Here is a 19,553-nt window from a genome sequence, read left to right as displayed (position 1 = left end):
AGTATTGAGGGGTCCTAGAAGTGAAACTGTAATTAAAGAGAGGGGTTTAAGTAATTTGTTTAACATACTTAAAGAGATAAGAAACTGGTTGGGCATTCTATCATTTCAAACTCTTCTAAATGGGTAAAGTTAACTACAGAAAAGAAAGTTTGATCAACTACAGACCTGTTGTAACCTATACATTGTTAGACCTTCCAATCCGGGAGCTACCTCTGTGTTGTTGTTGTAACTTGCTATACATGTTATATACTATACTATACTATTCATTTTTTAAATATAATTTGAAGTTTTTGGGGTTTTTAGAATCTGCCTCAGGTCTAAATGGGTTAATAAACAAGCCAATAATGATGTTGGATTACCTGCATCTTTTCCCTGGCTCCCAGCATGCCAGAGACTCTGGAGCATCTGAAGGCTGTGTAGGTGGCACGGTAAACATCTTCACTATTGTCAACCCCCTGAGGAGAGAGAGAGAGAGAGATGAACCACAGCTTAACTTCAGCCACAACAGAGCTGAAGCCACTGATGCCGTCAACCACAGGTCAAATACTAGATCATGTAAGATAAATTACCTGCCATAGGGCCATAGCTAGTGAGGCTATAAAAGCAGAACAAAAAGACAAGTAAAAAAGAAAAGTAAAAACAATAAAGGGCGAAGAAAACTGCAATGTCACTTCCATAATGGGCTCCAAGTGTGAATGCAGTGAATGTAGTGTAAATACAGTACCTTGACATATGGAGGTGCAAATGACGACAGGTACCACCTCACTTCCTGTTCTCCATTTTCCACTTCAAGCTGGGATTCTGAAGAAGTAGAACACATCCATCCATTAAATTCTTAAAAAGGAATACATTTACTGCAGAGAACTATATGAAGAGACTAAAAGGCATGTCAGTTTGATTTTACATTACCTTTTTATTAATCACAAACAAATAACATACTGTGTGATTTAGTTACTATATATGATTAAGATTTTGGTTATGTCAATCTGACAAAACAATGAGTAAATAATGCTATCAGTTGCAGAATTATGACCAAATTTTACTGAGGGACTGCCATTGGATTTATTTATTTTTCATATGAAAGCAGGGAATCATAGCTTCAAATTGACATTGGTTGTTCAATTTGACCGACCAGTTTTGGAGATATGGCTTATAGAGTAATGTCTTGTAGAAAACAGCGAGTTGAGAAAACAGGCTTGAAAGGTTCACTTCTGTGGACTCCAACATTACACCTAGCTACATGTTTAAGCTTTTATTTCATATTTACATGTCGATTTCAGCTCTGACACTTATTTCAGATATGCTCAAGTTTTTCTCCTCTGGTGAAAAGCCGGAATTTGTGCGATGGCAGGCTCTCAGTCAAATCTGGTCACAATTGACCAGAGACTTAAAAGCCTTAAAAACATGCCATGGAAAACTGTGCAAAAATTAAGTGATTCTTCACGCATCTAACATATCCATTTCTGCCTAAACCTACCTGAGGTTTCTCCTGAGGAAGTGGGAGGAAAGATGATGGTCTTGTTAATGATTTCCACCACGTTCTGAGGCATTTGTGGAGTCGGCGGAAGTGCAGATGACTGAATGTGTGGCCTGACCACAGGCAGTATGGGAGTGGCTGCCTGAGCAGGTAGAGCCGACAGAGACGTGTCAGCTGGGGCTGCAGATACATCTAGAGTCAGGTCCTGACGGATCTGAACCTTGATGAACTGAAAAACATTTAAAACAAAGGCCAAGGCCTTAATTGCATATATTCCCATGGCAGATGTTTGCCTGACCCAGTTATGAAAAGCCATTTATGACAGCAGTGACAAAATTCCATGCCAATAAGCACTACACCAACCATTTTTATTCTGGTTATCTCCCACCAGCAAAGGATGAATGGTTTTATATTAATTATAATTACCCTGAAAATAATATTCAGGGTTTAAAACCAATGTACTAGGCTGTATGACACCACAAAAAAGAACTGTATCCTATAGAAACCTTGCAACTCCATACAGAAAGCTTGCATCTCCAGTTTTGCCTCCATTTGACTGTGTCAAAAACACATAATCACTGAGGCAATAGAAGGTGCCATGATTCCTGATTAGTTGGCCGTCAGATGAAGATTTAATGGCATCTACCTTCTGGTGGTCGTCACACTGGACATAGATCTGTCCACTCCACGGTAGCAGAGAAGACTTGTTTGCCAGGGATGGGTTGGGACTGATCAGAATCTGCAGGTGACACCTACGCAAACAGAAAACAGACTAGAGTGGAAAAGCTATAGAATTACAGTAAGTCACATAGTTAATGCAATAAGGCCCGAGATCGTTCCTGTAATTAGACCTTTGAAGTTTGCGTAACATGGCACACTCTAAAGTAGCCTTGATGACTATCCTTTGGCAGATGCCAAGGGACTGTTAAATCCGTTGTCTGAGAGCTGTGCATTAATCACACATAAGGAGCACAGATTAAGGTACTCACTCAGATTACAATTTGTCTGAGACATGTCTTACATACTGCAGTGTATGCCTGGTCTGCTGAGGCAGTGACGCGTAGCATTCTTTTGGTGCAACCACTCCTACATCCAGGAATGTCCGTAGGTATCATGTATCATGTATCATGTATCCGTCTTGAGCACGAGTGGTGTGCGCATGCGTGAAACCAGCAATGGCCAGCAATATCCGCGCGTGTGTGTACAATGCGCGTGCGTGCCTCACATCTTGTGGTAAATAAATAGTGTCAATGCTAGCGAGCTAAAATATAGCCATCCTTGCTCTAGAAAGCACCAATGTTTCCATCTAGACCACCGGATAATCAGCAAAGACCTCTGAACATCGCGCTAATTGACCAAACCATGGAGAGCTCCGTAGATTAGGAGTTATTGAAGCTTTTAGTCTGCCTGTATAATGGGAGGTGGACGGCAGCTCGCATGCGCGATCCGGTCTAGGTACACTAAAGAAGGAAAGGACGACCCCCGTGGACGGCAGCTCGCATGCGCGATCCGGTCTAGGAGGTATGCTAAAGAAGGAAAGGCCGACCCAAAATAATAATGAAAAAATTGTTCTCAGCGACGCGGATTGATATCCATAATAAAGCTAATAGAGAGAGAGAGAGAGAGAGAGAGAGAGAGAGAGAGAGAGGAGGGGGGAGAGAGGGGAGTTGCACCACTCGGTTCACACAGGTGTGATTTTTTAAAGATGTTTTGTGAAAAAGTCAAGGTCCAAACAAACCGAAAATATCTCAAATATGTGGTACACAGAAGAACGCACCTTAGCCCAACAAACTGCCAAGATGCCATGAGAACATTAACGTTTTCTTACCGAGGATCTATGACTCCATGCTGAGGGGTGATGGTGAGGCAGTGGGCGGGCCAGGAAAGATCAAAACTCAGCTCTCTGGATGTGTTGTTCTGGATCTGAACCTGCCTGGTATTGGCTGCACCACCTAAAACAAACAGAACGTGGGTTGCCATTACCTGCAGCATTTTAAGACAAATGTTTGTTAAAAAACTAAACAAAGGCTGCATTAATTTCAGCAGTATTACTAAAACAACGGCATGGCAGGGTTAAAAAAATCGACAACTTTAAAGGGCCACTTCACCCCTTTTACAACCAGATCTTATTTTAATGATGTTTGGGAGATAAGAAACACTTCCCTGAGGTTTCGATGTGGGTAATATGAGTTTTTAGATATTTTATTATTTCAAAGTGTCTGTGATGTCACAGATACTGGTCGCACTTCCTTCCTGGACTTACATCAAGGTAGATATTTTGTCTGGCCATAGAGTGCAAATTTATCTACTATAAATACTATTAATTAACATTGAGTTTCTTCTAGCGGTGAAATGTCCCTTTAATGTATGGGGTTCTACTCACTGATGGTGGGAGCAGCAAGGACAAGCTGTTCAGGGTGAATAGTCCAGGACTCCTGCTGCCTGTCTGAAGACACTGCAGTCTGAAGAGATGGAGTCAACTGTCACATCTGAAAATGTGTCCCATTATAGAGAACCAACAGTCTATTTGAAAGTAGTTACCTTCAGAGAATGGGGCCCTGCCATCTTCAGGGCTGGTCCCTGGGGGCCTTTCACTGGTAACACGTCCAGGGACACATTACCATTGGAAAAACTGGGAATTATAGTATTACGAAATTAGCTACCACAGACAGATGGAAACGCAGCACATGAATTTAGATCATTTACATGATATGAAGAAGTCTTCCAATAGTCAAATATACCTGTATGACAAAGAACATTCTCAGACTACTACTGACTATTAGTCACCAGGTAAATTACATGCTACAATTCTGGTGCTCAATATATTTATCAAATTTGAGAAGTCAGGTTGGTTTACGTAAACACGATATGAAGGACAACACCTGTCTATGTCCGAGCCATGCATAGCAGAAGGCTGTATGCTCTCAAGGTGGTCACTCTCTCCACAGTCTGAGCCATCGGCGCTGCCCAGCACAGACACGACCACCTTACTCATATTCCCATAGAAGAGCTGCACTTCATTGGGTCTCTGGGGAAGATCATAGGCTGCAGGGACACAATACACAAATCTGTCAAATCCAAGCAACCAAACTCTGAACGCAGTGTGTGAAGAATCAACTAGCGGTTAGATTTACAGTTGCAAACACAATCGACATGCGTTAGTCCTCAGCCAGTTTGTACCATCCTTGAATTCGTCGTATTGGCAGGCATTCATTTGAATTAGTTTTTATACACAAAAGCCATAAGATGTGAATGATGAAATAACATACTGGAGATTGTCTTACTTCCCATGGAACATCATTTCAGCATATACTTTTTGTTAAACGGGACCTACATTTTTTCCTTCAGCTAATAACTCACCCTCTGCAATGTGCTCTTCTCCCAGGAACTTCTCTTTGAAGTCAATGTTTTTCAGCAGGCTGTTCTCAGACAGAACCTTCCTTCCGGCCTCTGGTTTGCTCTGCAGCAACCTGAAGGACCAACACACACACACACACACACACACACACACACACACACACTTCAGTGAGACAAAGCAGCCTCTTCTCCACAGCAGGAACAGCTGTGGAGAATATATTTGTTGATTCAGTAAAACAAAAAAGAAAAGAAAAATGCTTTTATTTATTTTTGCATACTTGCAATGAATGAGGAATCAGAAGAAAGCAATTATGTGATTAATGAAACTGGTTGCCTTTTTTAGTCCTACAGTGGAAACTAACACAAGTATTGTAGAGTTGAGAGTGAGACTTAAACACCTGATTGAAAAATCATACCAGCCCAAAAGTACAATAATTCCAAATGTAGTGGGAGCCCCAGTGTTACATTAAATCCCTCTCTATATTACCTATGGCATATAGGCATTTCCATGATGAATGCAACAACACACTGACTCCCAATTCTCCAGAGACTCAGACCAGTTGAAATAATAATTTCAGCATAGAAATGTGAATGATATGATTGATATTCTTATGCATTAAGACAGTTGGGAGTTGTATAAATAAAACATTCACCACAAACAGCTCTGAGCAATCTCTGTATGGAAAAAGAGCTAGAAGAGTTGATCCCAACACCTAACATTTACCCATAAATGAAAAAGAAGAAGTGAAGAGCAGTGTGGTCTGACCTCCTGTACTGCAGCCTGGACACTTCGTCTCCACAAAAAAGACAAATAGTAGCCAGAAGTTCATTGGCAGACTGACACAGGGATTGCTCTCTTTGTGTAGACTTCATCATAACCGTAATCACCTGGAAATGCGCACACACACACACACACACACACACACACGTATGTAATCACCTTGCTATACATAGAATATACAAGTTAAATTCAAACATCATTATGCACTACATATAGGCAATATGCAGTGCTAAGAGGAACGGTATATTAAATAAAGGCATTACCAAATATTTCCCCCCCCCCCCCCCACTAGTTTATCTGCTATACCGGTGAAATACTTGCAGTACAATATATCAAAGCATGTCTATATGAATTCTAAAGTACACATTTTGTCCATAAGTATATTTTACACTTATCTCCATTTGATTTAGGTAAAACAAGCACTGCAGTCCCATATAATATCCTTGTTCCTACCTCTTGCGTCCTCTCCTTCAGTACAAACTGTGAAGGGGCGAGGCTAATGACAGAGGACTCCATAACGGTGCGGTTCTGAATGTCGGAGTAGGCCATGGCTTTGATGAACGCCGCCCTGGAGCCTGTGTTCCTCACACACAGACACACCTTGCTGACCCGTCCAGTGGCAATGCCCGTTAGCGTAGCAATGTAGCCGTCGGCCTGTTTCCTTTGATCCTCTAGGATGATGTTACTGGTGCCGCCATACCCCGACAGGGGAATCTAACCGAAGATAAGACGCCATTAAAAAAAGACCGTATATAAGATACAAAACTTTTGCAATTAAAACAGAAGGCATTTTGCATAGGCAGGGTAAATGGCAGGGGGTTGATATGGAAATGAATACACAGCATGTACACAGAGGAAGAACTGGCATTTAGCCGAAAGAAGAGACAAACTAGATCGCCAATCGGCACAGGTCTCCACCAGGATTCTTCCTCAGCCTAGTGGGAATATGCGTGCACAGTTTCATCGCAATCGGACGCTGCGTTGAGGAGTTGTGGCCATTTGCTACTCCTGAAAACTGTAGGAGCCAATCGTGGCCAATCAGGATGGAATATGAGAAATCAAACAAACCTGTCTTGATCACATGACTATGGAGATCATGTGTACCGATTTGCGTGAAATTTGGATAAAATCTGAAGGAGTAATAATAGAAAATGTGTTTTACATATGTCAGCCTCCTGGTGGCGCTATAAAGAGCAGATGTGAAAAATTCCAGGCAAAGGTTTTTCCTTGGCCTCTAGGGAGTTGGCATACAAAGTTATCCACAGATCCGTGCAGTTAGAGGTAAAACACTTTTGGGCCAGTTATAGCGCCACCTTGAGGCTGAGTTGAAATTGTTCATGTGGCATTTCGTCCTCGGCCTAGTGGGAATGTGGGTGCACAATTTCACGGAAATCACGCGATGTGTTCATGATTTGCAGCATTTTGTTTGAAACTGAGCACTCCTGTGAATTTTGGAAGCCAATCTTAACCAATCAGGATGGAGTCTGAGAAATCTGAAAGACCGGTTTGGTTGAATGGCTCTAGAGAGACTGTGTACCAATTTGCGTGATGTTTGGACACAATCTGTAGGTGTACTGTGCAAAAACTTGTTTTGCACAAAGCGGCCTCCTGGTGGCGCTATAACAGGCTGTTCTGGAAAGTTTGGGGCAGAGGTTCATGGTTGGCATCCAGGGAGTGTGTGTGCAAAGTTTGGCATCGAACGGGTTAACGGTGGCCGAGATTAGCTGCTCACGGACGGAGGGACGGACACACGGACGGACGGACACACGGACGGACGGAGTGCAAAACATACTCTCCCCCATGCCTTCGGCTGGTGGAGACAAATATGCACTTGTACGTAAAATGTTTTAGAATAGCAAGTTAGACAAGAGTTATGAAAATTACATCCCAGCATGCGATGCAGAGCTGGGAGGTAGGTTATCATGTGCCAAAATTTATCGTATCTATGAAAATTAAAACACAGCATGAGCAACATGGCTGGAAGCACTCGTATCAGCAGAGCAAAAGAAAGCAAAAGTTGCGGGTGTGGGCGTCTGTTATACAATGTAAAAAAGTATAATAACCATTGAAATTTCCATTATGTCAAAGAATGAAGGCAGCAGTAATATACACTAAGAATAAACAGGAAGTGTGCCAAGAACACCACCAATGACTAAGTTATTTAATGTCGAGCTGAAATTAAAATGTTTTAACCAATTTAAAGCTAATCCTCTGTTATATGAGACAACCATTTAGTGCCCACAAAATGTTTTTTAATGTTGCCCCGTTATGTCCTGCCTGCCTACTAGGAAATACATCCCAGACACTCACAAAATACCATTTCAGCTTGACTTGAAGAAATGTTAAGAACTAGCAGTACTAGGAAAGAAAGAATATGATAACTAGCAGTACTACGAAATAATGAATATGATATGAGAACAAATCATATTCATTCCATTTTGTATCTCTTTTAGACAGAATACTCAGAATAAATAACAGCCTGCTTCTCACAGTGAATTTGACCCCCGGCTGCGAGGGCCGGACTCCGGACTGTTTGATCTCCAGCTTGGCCAGCATGCAGGCGACTCGGGTGGGAGCGAAGAGCAAGTGGACCGCCACATCCTCACTGGGACGAATGGTCAGCTCCCCGTGTCTGGTCAAACGCTCCTCTGCACTGAACATGCTCTGCAGCTGAGGGACAAATGGAATAAGAATTAGAGGTAAAGAAAGAAAAGCAGGTGGAGTGCCACTTTTTCCATTTAGTTGGTGTATCAGTTAAGTAATGAGAATTATAGTCTTCATTTATTGCATATTGCTCATTTGGCATCAATACAATAGATGAGTGTGGCCCAAATATAAATTTAATGATGTTTCTACCATTAATACTACCACTGGTAATAGATGTGCAGAGAAAGAAAGACTTCAAGAGTTGGATCACATTTAATGCGGTATGCAATATGCATCATCTTAGTTTGACCCACTGGGATCGCTCTCCAATTTGAACATAATGTATCATATTATATTCATGCATTTAATTTTTATATATTTGTCTCCACCAGGCCGAAGGCATGGGGAGAGAGTATGTTTTGCACTCCGTCCGCGTGTCCGTGTACAGCTAATCTCCTGCAGTTAACCCGGTCGCTGCCAAATTTTGCACACACTCCCTGGATGCCAACGAACCTCTGCTCTGCCCCAAATTTTCCAGAACGGCCTGTTTTAGCGCCACCAGGAGGCCAACTTTTGAAATTATTACTTATTACTCGAGATTCGGTCCAAGAATCCCGCAAATCGTTACACTCTATAGTCATGTGTTCAAGACGGATCTGTCCGATATTTCATATTCCATCCGAATTGGCCAACATTGGCTTTCAAAGTTTTGAACAAAAAGCCTCAAATCATGAACGCAGCATGCAATTTACGTTAAATCTTTCACTGACTTTCCTACTAGGCTGAGGAATATATCCCACCCTTTTCACATTGGCCTGTTATAGCGCCAACAACATGTGGATTTTTGCAAAACACATTTTTGGAACAAAATGCCTAAACTAAAATCATCCAATTTCCATCCCAGGCGTAAGAAAAAAATGGCACCCTTTTCACATTGGCCTATTATAGCGCCACCAGGAGGCCACAACCTGACCTGGCCTGGTGGAGACCTGTGCCCCGAGGGGCACTTTATCTAGTTATCATTCTTCTCTTAATGAAGCAAAGATTAACCATAAATGCATGCATAGTCATTAAGAGAAGAATGATAAATATATAAAAAATTAATACATGAACAGGCATTTACCTGGTAACAGTCTTGGTCCTGACCTCGGATCATCAGACGGAGCTGCTGTGTGGCGTTTGGAGAGTTGTTCCTCAGCACCAGCTTCTGTTGCCTGAGAGACAGACAGTTCCAAGCTTACAGTTATGCACAAAAGACAAGTAAGACGCGCAAACGCGGGAAGCGAACGCAGCTCGTAAATTGCAATAACAACAATTACTGTGTGTGTGTGTGTGTGTGTGTGTGTGCGCGCGTGCTACAGCTGCGCCCTCTGGTGGCGGGCGGGTGGTGTCACAGCGGGACAGACACACAGACAGACAGACACGATCTGCAGGGTCTCATAGTTAGTGCTCACTGCGTTCGCAATCACTGTGTTCGCAATAAATCACCTAACCAAAGACTACAAAACGGAGGTGCTCTGTGAATCCTGTCGTTATTCTCACAAGTAGCATGGGGATCAAATCATGGATGGATCCGTTTAAACCCTTGCAGGACCCATGCAGCATGTAAGATGTTGATTTAATTTTTCCATGGCTTTCTGTACACTACAAATCTTCAATGAGTATAAATAAATGGCGGATTATCTTGAAATGGCTTGTGAGAACAAAACATGCCCCATGGATCCCTGTTAGTCCCTTCTCATGAATAATATTAGAAACCTCTAATGGAATGGAAGAAGACCACCAGGCTCTGGGTTTTATTGATAGTTTTCCAATGAATAATTAATATATCTTTACAGTATTTGCGAGTGTTACAAATCATAGACAACATAACGGCAGCAGCCTTCTGGGATTATGCCGTCTCTAACCAGCACCTGAGAAAAGCAATGCACAGGACCTGGTCAAACCTAAAATACAAAAAAACTAACGAACACACAAATATACATACACAGCTCTTCCCAGAGTGACACCTCCCCAGGCCATGAACTGTTTGTTGGAGAGGATGGGGAGTATGTCGCCAGTTAAACCAGGGACCGAGGTAGGGGCAGAAACCTGGGCAGGCTTCTCATAGTCCTCCATCATCACCTCTCCTGTCAGAGATACTTCATACTGAGGGCCGGATGGTAGCACCAAAATAGTGAGCAGGCTACAGTAGAAAGAAACAGAAGACAAGAAGGCAGTCTCAATTCATGTTCAAAGGCCATAAACTGAAATCTATACATACTGTATGTCTCTCACACACACACACACACACATGGTGCATACTTAGTTTAGACTACGGTAGCCATTGGTTAGACATGGGTTAAGGTTAGGTTTAGGTGTGCCAACTACATGAGAATTGGTGTACCTCTCGTGTTTTCTGCTGCGCTGTGCTGTAAAGGTGACCACAATGCACTGCTCCTCTCCCGCTCTCAGAAACAGCTCATCAGGAGTCACCAAAAAACACTCCTCAGCATCACTGCTCTGTGGCGCCAAAGAAATTGATTGATTGAAATATTTATTAACAGTTTGCAGAATTACAGTACATTTCAAGCACAAACTCAATACAAAGACTGTTAACTGTGAGTGGACGACACAATTAAGCATTACACTTGTTTACAACAGGGTCCACATTGTTCAATTCATCAAAACATTTATAGACGTACAAATAGACACTTCTATATAGTAAAAGAACAGAACAGGAATTCATCATAAAGGAAGCAAAAAGGGAAAAGAAACATATACAGTGAGGGGAAAGGGGGGGCGAGAAAAAGATCACAGAAAAAAGGGGTTGAGAGAGGGAAGAACAGAAAGAGAAAGGGATACGGGGGGAGATGGATAAAGAGTTAGAAGGAAGCAAGCAAGGAGAATGGAAAATTAGGGAACCACAAGACAGATAAGAGGTAATCAAGAGGGAACCACAAGACGGATAAGAGATAATTAAGAGGGAACCACAAGACGGATAAGAGATAATTAAGAGGGAACCACAAGACGGATAAGAGGTAATTAAGAGGGAACCATAAGACGGAGTGAGAGAGGAAGACAACAACAGAGAACACACAAGAGACACATTTCCAATAAACCATCCCACAGCAGGTGGCACAATGGGTACCAAAATGCCATGCTGGCTTACCCAAATCCCACATCTAATAAGAAAAGCAAAGGTCAGAATTACCTTGAGTCTTAACTGCACATCAATGTTGCCTGCATTCTTTAATGGCAGAGTCTGTTGACTGGTTTTACCCACCGGAGCAGAGAGGCTGACAGTCTAGACAAAATAAATAGAGAGGCAGTCAAGCAGTTCATTATCACCACAGTATGGGTCATGACAAGTTTAACAAGTAGGTTTAAAGTTTAATGTAACAAAAAGTTCACAATTTAACAAAAAGCAAAAAAAAAATTACATAGCCGTTTAATATAAAACATTAAAATAAACAATTAAATACATGATTTAGGAACCTTGCTAGAGTATAAGACCAGAGTATTTCAGTTATTGGGATGGGTCTACCCCAATCAGGGCCTTTTACAGTATGTTATTACAGTTATTTAATTTGTTCAATGCAAATCCAGCCAAAATAGTTTAGTCAGAAGTCTTGCAGCAGTGTTTGATTCTTTACACACGTAAGTTATGTAAAGAAACAGTTAGCCAACTTAGCAACAAAATTATTTTATGTTTTTCAATACAAATGTGAAGTATTTCAGGAAACTGATTCAAGAGGCGTTTTTAGAATCGGCCTCGGGTCTAAATGGGCTTTGGATATTATCTTCCTTCAAATAAATCTGCAAAAAACTACAGTAGTCCTTTATAGTTGCAAAGCAGTGAAACAAAAAGTATGACTTATAATGATGATGATCATGGCACAAATGTGCATATTGGACAAACACTCTAAATTAATTTACCTGTAGGTCTTTAGGAGCATGGACCCTCGCAGTCCCAGACCTGGCTCTGAGTGGAATACTCCTGATCACATGACTTGGACCTGGACAGTCCACCTCAATGTCCACTCGAGCGCTGTATTCATCAGCCGGCCCCAGTTCTCCTGAGGAATGGAAGTAATCTGAGTTAGTATTAGCAATTAAACCCAGAGTTTTGTCCATTACATTTCTTTTTTCAATTAATAATCTGAATTTATAAAAACTACAGCAGAGTACTATTTATTAAAAAATATTTAAGAGACTACACAGACAGATGGCATCAACTGCCATGATGTGAATGCATTGAATCATGCATCCCTTTGGTTGAAAGTATGGACTGTATTCAAAGTCAGAGACTGTGGGATATAGGACATTACCTGAAGATTTGGCATACTTCTGAGGTGCCCTGAAGTGAACCCAAACCAGAAAGCTCTCCGGACTCTGGGAAAAGTGAATGACAGCAGTCCTGTGTTAAAGGTTTCACTATCTATACAAGCTAAATAAACACCAACTAGGTGGTCTGTGTGAGTATTTTAACGGACAAACCAGTCACTCATTTTCACCCAAATATTATTAGTCAAATCTCAGTCATATAGCAGTTGTTAATCAAAAACTGATTCTAAAAACAATTTAGCTGATCACTTCGGAAATAAAAACCTGGGTGTTATTTTTTTTGGGTGTTAGAGGCAAAACACTTGACCGCCCATCTCTACAGAGAGAGTGATTGCAACGTCACAGCAAAAAAGTCTCCCTTTGAATAGTGGGCTCAGATTGGTCACCCACAACTCTGGGATGAGCGAAATATAATTGTGTCAGATCAAGTGTCAGATCAATCTCCACAGGGACCGTTTTTTTTTCCTGTGGCAAATTCGTCTGGTTTCCAGGATAAAACGGAATGTAAATCTCATTCATAATGTTCAACGACAGAAACGCAATTAAAGTTGTTAGTTAAACCCATTTTGAGCGGGAACCCCTTTTGGTGTTTTAAACATTATGTTATAATTTAGCTATTGAAAAATAGCAGATCTACAAGCTCATAGCGCGCCACCGAGTGGCGCGTTACGAGCTTGTAGGTCTGCTATTTTTGCAAAATCGCGAAAAGGCCTAAATGGGTTAATCACAATCATTTGAGCGACAATCAAGTCAAGTAAAAGTTCATAACCGTGGCAGCCTTGGGCTATGCTCACCTCTCCATAGCTGGCATGCATCACATGGTTCAGCACAGATGGGGAGGACTGCTGGGTCATGTGACTAGCCTGGACCGACCCCTCAGCTGTCATGGCTAAAGGGTCCTTGGAGAAGGTGAAGCATCGCCAGGCTGTGGCATTCTAAATACATGAGGGATGGAACAATTAGATACCAAACCAATATACATTTTACACATGTACAACCTACTTTGTCTTTGTAATGGTGCTCACATCAGCAACGGACACTTAAGAACCTGGCGGCTGCATTTGTACAGTTTTGCATGGCAAACATTGTATTCACTTACTGCACTGATGACCAGGCGGATGGGCACGGTGGCATGAGTCCTGTTGAGAAGTTTTAGACGAAGGGATTTGGCACTGCCACCCGACAGGTCCCCGAAGTCCAAACACCCAGATTTACCAACATCAACCTGATAATAAATTGTTTTATTTTAGATTAGATGCAATATAAAGTCAAATGTTAACAGTTCTTTTTCAAGCCATGAGTCAATAATGTTCTGGAGGAATATATTCATATGCATTACTCATTACTGCTTTCTGTAAACAGTAAAGCTGCGTTCAGACCTGAATACATATACTGTATTCGCCTCGGTTCGTCCCGTTTGTACCGCGCACGTTTGCGTCTTTGCATTGACTTTGTATGTAATCGCGCCGGTCCAACCATCTAAGTCTGAACGCACCTTTAGAACTAGCAAATAGGACAAAGAGGACATTAAGCTCAAAAGTGTCTGAGGATAAAGAACATATAATATTATACAATATATTTTTTTGTTTACAAAAAAGATAATTTGGTAACAAAAATGACAGCCTTTAAGAGTCCAATCTCCATAAATCAATCAATCAATCAATATCAATCAATCAATCAATATCTTTGAGATATTGAATTTTGTTGTTCTGACCGCAAGGATTTTTTTTTGGTGCTATCCCTTTTGAACTGAGTGTTTGACTGTAATCTGTTGCACATAAATGTAAAAAACAAACAAACTATTCAATCAAAATAATATGCTCCACAACCAGAACCACAGGTCACTCACCTCTAGTGCAGGGTTCTCAGCCACAGCAACAAGCACCACCCTTTTGGCGAAGACTTCGGCCCTCGCGGCGACCTCCGAGTCGGCCGAGGCGGGCCAGGAGGAGACACTGAGGACACATTGGTAGACACCGGCCTGGGGCGGTATGAACAACACCTTCTGCTCCTCTGTGCTCTTTGGGCCAATGATCGTCTTGTTCTTTACCATCAGCCACTGATAAGGCAAGCTGTCCACCTGGAGGGATTGTCATGGAGTTTTACCGTTTAATGTTCTGTGTTTGAACTCAAACCGTTTTAGTGAAGTTGTGAGACTGGGCCCACTTAAAAACAGATCGAAGCTGGGTCGTTGAGTGAAATGTAGATAGTTCTGAATGAAGGAATCTCCATTGCAAGTACTTTCTGGTTCACCGATCAGAGAAATTGGAAGTGTTTCAGTATAAAGGTTTGAAAAAAAGGTTAGAATAATCAAACACATTGTGCACCATTTGAGTTTAGTATGTTTTTCTGTCAATGTTTACAATACATCATGTCTGTGTGATTTTGAAAGGTGAAGCTAAACACAGTTTAGCCCATTATAGTGAGGAGAAAATATTTTACTGTACTATAGCTGATGCCACCTTATTCCTGGTTTTCAGACAAGGGAAACGTTAACCTTTAGAAATGAAAACTATTTGATCTTCAGGAAAAATGAAAAAATAATAAACGAGGCCATGGTACAGGTACATCTTGATCATTATCTATGCATAATTAAAAGTGTAGTACATTAAACAATTGTACTAATTTAAACACCTGATGTGGTATATGATACTGCATCATCACAGCCTTGATTGTATTACTGATTACGTTCTAAAATGGTTTCCAGTGATCAAAGATTCATCCAATTTATACCAAATGTATTATGTTGCTAGTTATCGGCGAGTTATCATGATTAAACAGATCATTGCGTTCCAAATAGTAGTTCTGATTTGATGTCTTTCACGCTGCACAAAATCATTTCCGAAGGCATTCATTTTTACAATTCACTAAAAACACCTGTGACTGCTCACCTTTTCTCCATCAATGGCCAGGCTAGTGACAGTTATGGAGACCTGCTGCCATCGCTCAGAGGGGTTGAAAAGACTCAGGGAGGTCTGGGAGGCGATGCCCACACAGCAGGCATGAGGGAAGCGCAGCTCCTCTGGTACAACCACCTGGCCTGAGGACATGACAACAGGTCAGAGGAGAGGTGTAGAGCTGACACCAGGTAGTGTAGAACTTGTGACATTGTCTTTGAAATTGCATCAAGGTTAGGAGTTACAATTCAAACACCAAAGAGTAAAATGAATACGAAAGATGATTATTACCCCTGCTAAGATGCAAAAGACAAAATGTAACTAGAAAATAATTGCACGGAAATCGCACGCTGTGTTAAGATTTGAGACATTGTTGAAAACTGAGCAATCCTGCAAACTTTGGAAGACAATCTTAGCCATTGTGGATGGAATATGGGGAAGCGGACAGATCTGTGTTGATCACATGACTATAGAGATTGTGTGTACCAACTTGCATGATGTGTGGATAAAATGTGTACGAGTAATCTACAGAAATGTATTTTGAAAGTCTGCCTCATGGTGGTGCTATAACAAGTCGTTGTGGAAAATGTGGGGCAGAGGTTCGTTGTTGGCATCCAGGGAGTGTGTGTGCACAGTTTGTCATCATCCGGGCAAACGGTGCCGGATATTAGCTGTACACGGATGGACGGACACACACACACGGACGACGGAGTGCAAAACATAGTCTCTCCCCATGCCTTCGGCCTGGTGGACAATTACAAAATGTAACTAGAAAAAGTGCCCTTCTGGGCACAGGTCTCCACCAGGTTATCCACAGATCCGTGCAGTTAGAGGTAAAAACACTTTTCGGCCAGTTATAGCGCCACCTTGAGGCTGAGTTGAAATTGTTCATGTGGCATTTTGTCCTCGGCCTAGTGGGAATGTGGGTGCACAATTTCACGGAAATCACACGATGTGTTCATGATTTGCAGCATTTTGTTTGAAACTGAGCACTCCTGTGAACTTTGGAAGCCAATCTTGGCTCTAGAGAGACTGTACCAATTTGCGTGATGTTTGGACAAAATCTGTAGGTGTGCTGTGCAAAAACCTGTTTTGCACAAAGCGGCCTCCTGGTGGCGCTATAACAGGCCGTTCTGGAAAGTTTGGGGCAGAGGTTCATGGTTGGCATCCAGGGAGTGTGTGTGCAAAATTTGGCATCGACCGGGTTAACGGTGGCTGAGATTAGCTGGTCACGGACGGACGGACGGACACACGGACACACGGACGGACGGAGTGCAAAACATACTCTCCCCATGCCTTCGGCTGGTGGAGACAATAAGAGGTTTGCGTGAGAAAATTTAAAAAAGTAAAAAGTAAAACCTTTTTCCTACTTCAGATTGAGACGTTCACAAAATTGTGTTTTCATTCCGACTTTGCTGTATAATTACCAAGACTGTCTATTTCTACCTTTAAGTTCTTCAAGACCTCCAGTCATCCATGGTCCGACACCATGCTGACTGTAAGGTTTCCCCATCATGCCTAGGTCCAGGTGGTTCTGATGAGGTCTATGGAGCTGGTGGTACCCACCAGGCCCAGAGGTGGTGTGCAGATGCCCCAGAGAAGGTTCGCCGGAACGCATGCCTTTAGTAGATCACAAGCAACAACATTTATTATATTCCAATTACCCAGTTTCACCTTCATGTCCCATTTCTGGTAGAACAATTTGCCATTACTCATGACAAAAATGGAAACGGAACGTGGACATACCTGAAGTGGGCACGCTATAGAGACCGTTCCCCGCTGCTCCCACTTGGTAAGCCCCAGGATGTAACAGAGCTTCAGAGCCCAAATACTGTTGTGCCAGCTGGGACCCGAACAGAGAGCGGCCTGTGAGGAGAGACTGCACGGCTCCATGGTGGGGCAGGTCGACCATGTTGGCACCCTGGGGCTTAAAGCTAGGAATGGGCACATAACGCAGGTCCTCTGAGGAGTAGGAGGGAGGCATGCCAAAGCCACCTCCAGGGTACACTTCACTCGCCTGGGTTGAGATTGAGCCGGCAGCCCCCCACTGCTGGGAACTCTGAGGGGCTACGGTGCTGCCAGGCTGCTGGATGTTGAGATTGCTGGAGTAGCCCGAATCGACTTTAGTCAGCTGTCGAACACCAGGCTCAGTGAGGTGCTTGTGGTGAACGCACGCTTGTTGGAGGTTGCTGGTTCCAGTCCCACTACAATGACAGTTACATTCACTCTGGCTACGACTGCAGCTGAGAGCCGAGCCGCTGCGCAGCGGTTCTGGGCTTTTACACGTGTGTGGTGGTAGTGGGTCAAGACTTTTAGACTGGTGAGGTTGTAGCTGGTCGAGGCTTTTGGACGGACTGGGGATATCCAGGTTGGATTGTGCTTCTGGATCCACTGGAGGTGTTGGACTAGCCCTGATAATAGTGGTGCTCAATTCCATGGTGTAGTTATTCTGCAGAAAATAAGGAAATGGAGGCGATCATCAAAGGCTTGAATTAATTTACGATGTAAAATTGTGACACAGTGGTGATGCAGTTTAGACAAAAGACTGCAGCTTTTAATGCTAAACACCATTAATGCTAAAGGAGACATGACCCAGATGGCCTTTCCAGTCATCTAAAGTTTGGCTGCAGACAACGGAATACCTACATCAACATGAACACCAGTATAAACAGCTGCAACAACTAGAGGCAGCCACAGAGAGCATAGTCAGTGCCAGTGGGTACATGTATACAACATCCCTCACTTCACACAGGTGTGATGTCTTTAATATAGAGTATAAGTTGTATAAATGAATAGCTTATGAACCATCAGCCATCAGTTCATAGGCTATTAATAGTGATCATGTCAGATTATACTGTATATTAGGGTGCCTGGTAGTGCACTAACCACATGCTCCATGTGAGTCACTAGGACTCCAGTTTGAATCCAGCTCCACCTCCTTTATGCCCAGTTTATACCCTCTCATAGCTAAAACATCCCATAAATAAACTTCAAATGGATCTGACATTTTTACTTGAGGTTATACGTCAGAAAACAATGAATACCAACTTTGTCTATTTCAATCAAATGTGTGGGTGAAACACTGAGAATGCAACCGTTGAGAATAGAATCTGCTCAGTTACTATTTTTCTTTGCTTGACGCAGTGCAACCTGAACTCAAAGCAGGCAGTGTTTTCAAAGGAAGCATTCCTTTGATGGCTGACAGCCAATGGCAATACCTAATGCCTGATGGCTGTAGGTGAGCAGGTCATAAGGAGACATAGAATATTGATTAGTCATATTTAATGACAATTTAAGGCAGCTGCCTGGTATGTTATAACCCATATTATTTTACCTTTCTCCTCTCCGGTGAGGGTATAACAGTGCTGTCATTCATTGAGATGTATGTGAGCCTGCTGAGGCCGGGACTAGAGCAGGTGGACTGTGGGGAGAGCTCGGAGGTAGACTGTGGGGAGAGCTCACAGCCCTGCTGTCCGTCTGTCAGACCTGCACTGGAAGGGGGCGATGACACCGTCCTGGTAAGAGAACACCACAGGAAGGGAATGCCACACATCATGAGTACATGGAATAAAGATAAAGAAAATATCACGCCTGAAAACAGATTAGGATTTTTGTCGGTCCGAATCTGTGATGAAAATAGCCAATCTACAAGCTTCACAACACGTCGCTCTGCGGCGTGTTGAGAATTGTAGATCGTCTATTGTCAGCACAAGAGATGCTCCTATAGACAAATTCAGAAATGGGTCTCATGGTCGCAGCTTACGTATTTCCTGTAGGCAGAGCCGTCATAGTCTTCTACTACAGTGAATGGTAGAGTAACTGATGGTAGTCTGCCTCAAACATTACTCTTTTACTATACCTGCTTTTTAACACTATTACAAAGATGCCCAGAACATCGGGATGAACCCGTGTAGTTTATGGCTGCTCAAACAGTAGTGGCAAAATTCCAAAAACAAAACAGAATGTCAAAATATCCACCGCGGTGGCTGAGACCAGAGCCATAGAGGGTTGAGACGAAGCAGTGAAAGGTCCTGAAAGATACATAATGTCGGTCTTACCCAATCTTTCG

At 42.5% G+C, this 19,553-nt stretch overlaps 1 protein-coding gene across 3 annotated transcripts in view; it reads right to left on the bottom strand.

The window, feature by feature from the left end:
• The window catches only part of cep192 (centrosomal protein 192), a 43,534-nt gene that overhangs the window by 4,965 nt on the left and 19,016 nt on the right, over positions 1 to 19,553 (bottom strand). For all 3 annotated transcript variants that reach the window (XM_083761081.1, XM_083761083.1, XM_083761082.1), the window contains exons 23-47: positions 18,819 to 18,999; positions 17,231 to 17,933; positions 16,931 to 17,104; positions 15,479 to 15,627; positions 14,437 to 14,667; positions 13,687 to 13,812; positions 13,382 to 13,522; positions 12,572 to 12,635; positions 12,180 to 12,319; positions 11,455 to 11,547; positions 10,648 to 10,763; positions 10,249 to 10,446; positions 9,385 to 9,475; positions 8,106 to 8,285; positions 6,069 to 6,329; positions 5,601 to 5,722; positions 4,838 to 4,947; positions 4,360 to 4,522; positions 4,019 to 4,109; positions 3,861 to 3,939; positions 3,306 to 3,429; positions 2,124 to 2,229; positions 1,478 to 1,706; positions 725 to 801; positions 360 to 455 (exon numbers count right to left, since the gene is read on the bottom strand). In XM_083761081.1, coding sequence (XP_083617207.1) covers positions 360 to 455; positions 725 to 801; positions 1,478 to 1,706; positions 2,124 to 2,229; positions 3,306 to 3,429; positions 3,861 to 3,939; positions 4,019 to 4,109; positions 4,360 to 4,522; positions 4,838 to 4,947; positions 5,601 to 5,722; positions 6,069 to 6,329; positions 8,106 to 8,285; positions 9,385 to 9,475; positions 10,249 to 10,446; positions 10,648 to 10,763; positions 11,455 to 11,547; positions 12,180 to 12,319; positions 12,572 to 12,635; positions 13,382 to 13,522; positions 13,687 to 13,812; positions 14,437 to 14,667; positions 15,479 to 15,627; positions 16,931 to 17,104; positions 17,231 to 17,933; positions 18,819 to 18,999 — 4,045 coding nt within the window. The remainder of the gene's footprint in view (positions 1 to 359; positions 456 to 724; positions 802 to 1,477; positions 1,707 to 2,123; positions 2,230 to 3,305; positions 3,430 to 3,860; positions 3,940 to 4,018; positions 4,110 to 4,359; positions 4,523 to 4,837; positions 4,948 to 5,600; positions 5,723 to 6,068; positions 6,330 to 8,105; positions 8,286 to 9,384; positions 9,476 to 10,248; positions 10,447 to 10,647; positions 10,764 to 11,454; positions 11,548 to 12,179; positions 12,320 to 12,571; positions 12,636 to 13,381; positions 13,523 to 13,686; positions 13,813 to 14,436; positions 14,668 to 15,478; positions 15,628 to 16,930; positions 17,105 to 17,230; positions 17,934 to 18,818; positions 19,000 to 19,553) is intronic.

This window comes from Protomyctophum parallelum (assembly GCF_964188405.1).
Source record: "Protomyctophum parallelum genome assembly, chromosome: 3".
Classification (NCBI taxonomy): Eukaryota; Metazoa; Chordata; class Actinopteri; order Myctophiformes; family Myctophidae; genus Protomyctophum; species Protomyctophum parallelum.
The sequence above is the reverse complement of the archived record's forward strand: the minus strand, read 5'-3'. Positions and strand labels throughout refer to the sequence as shown.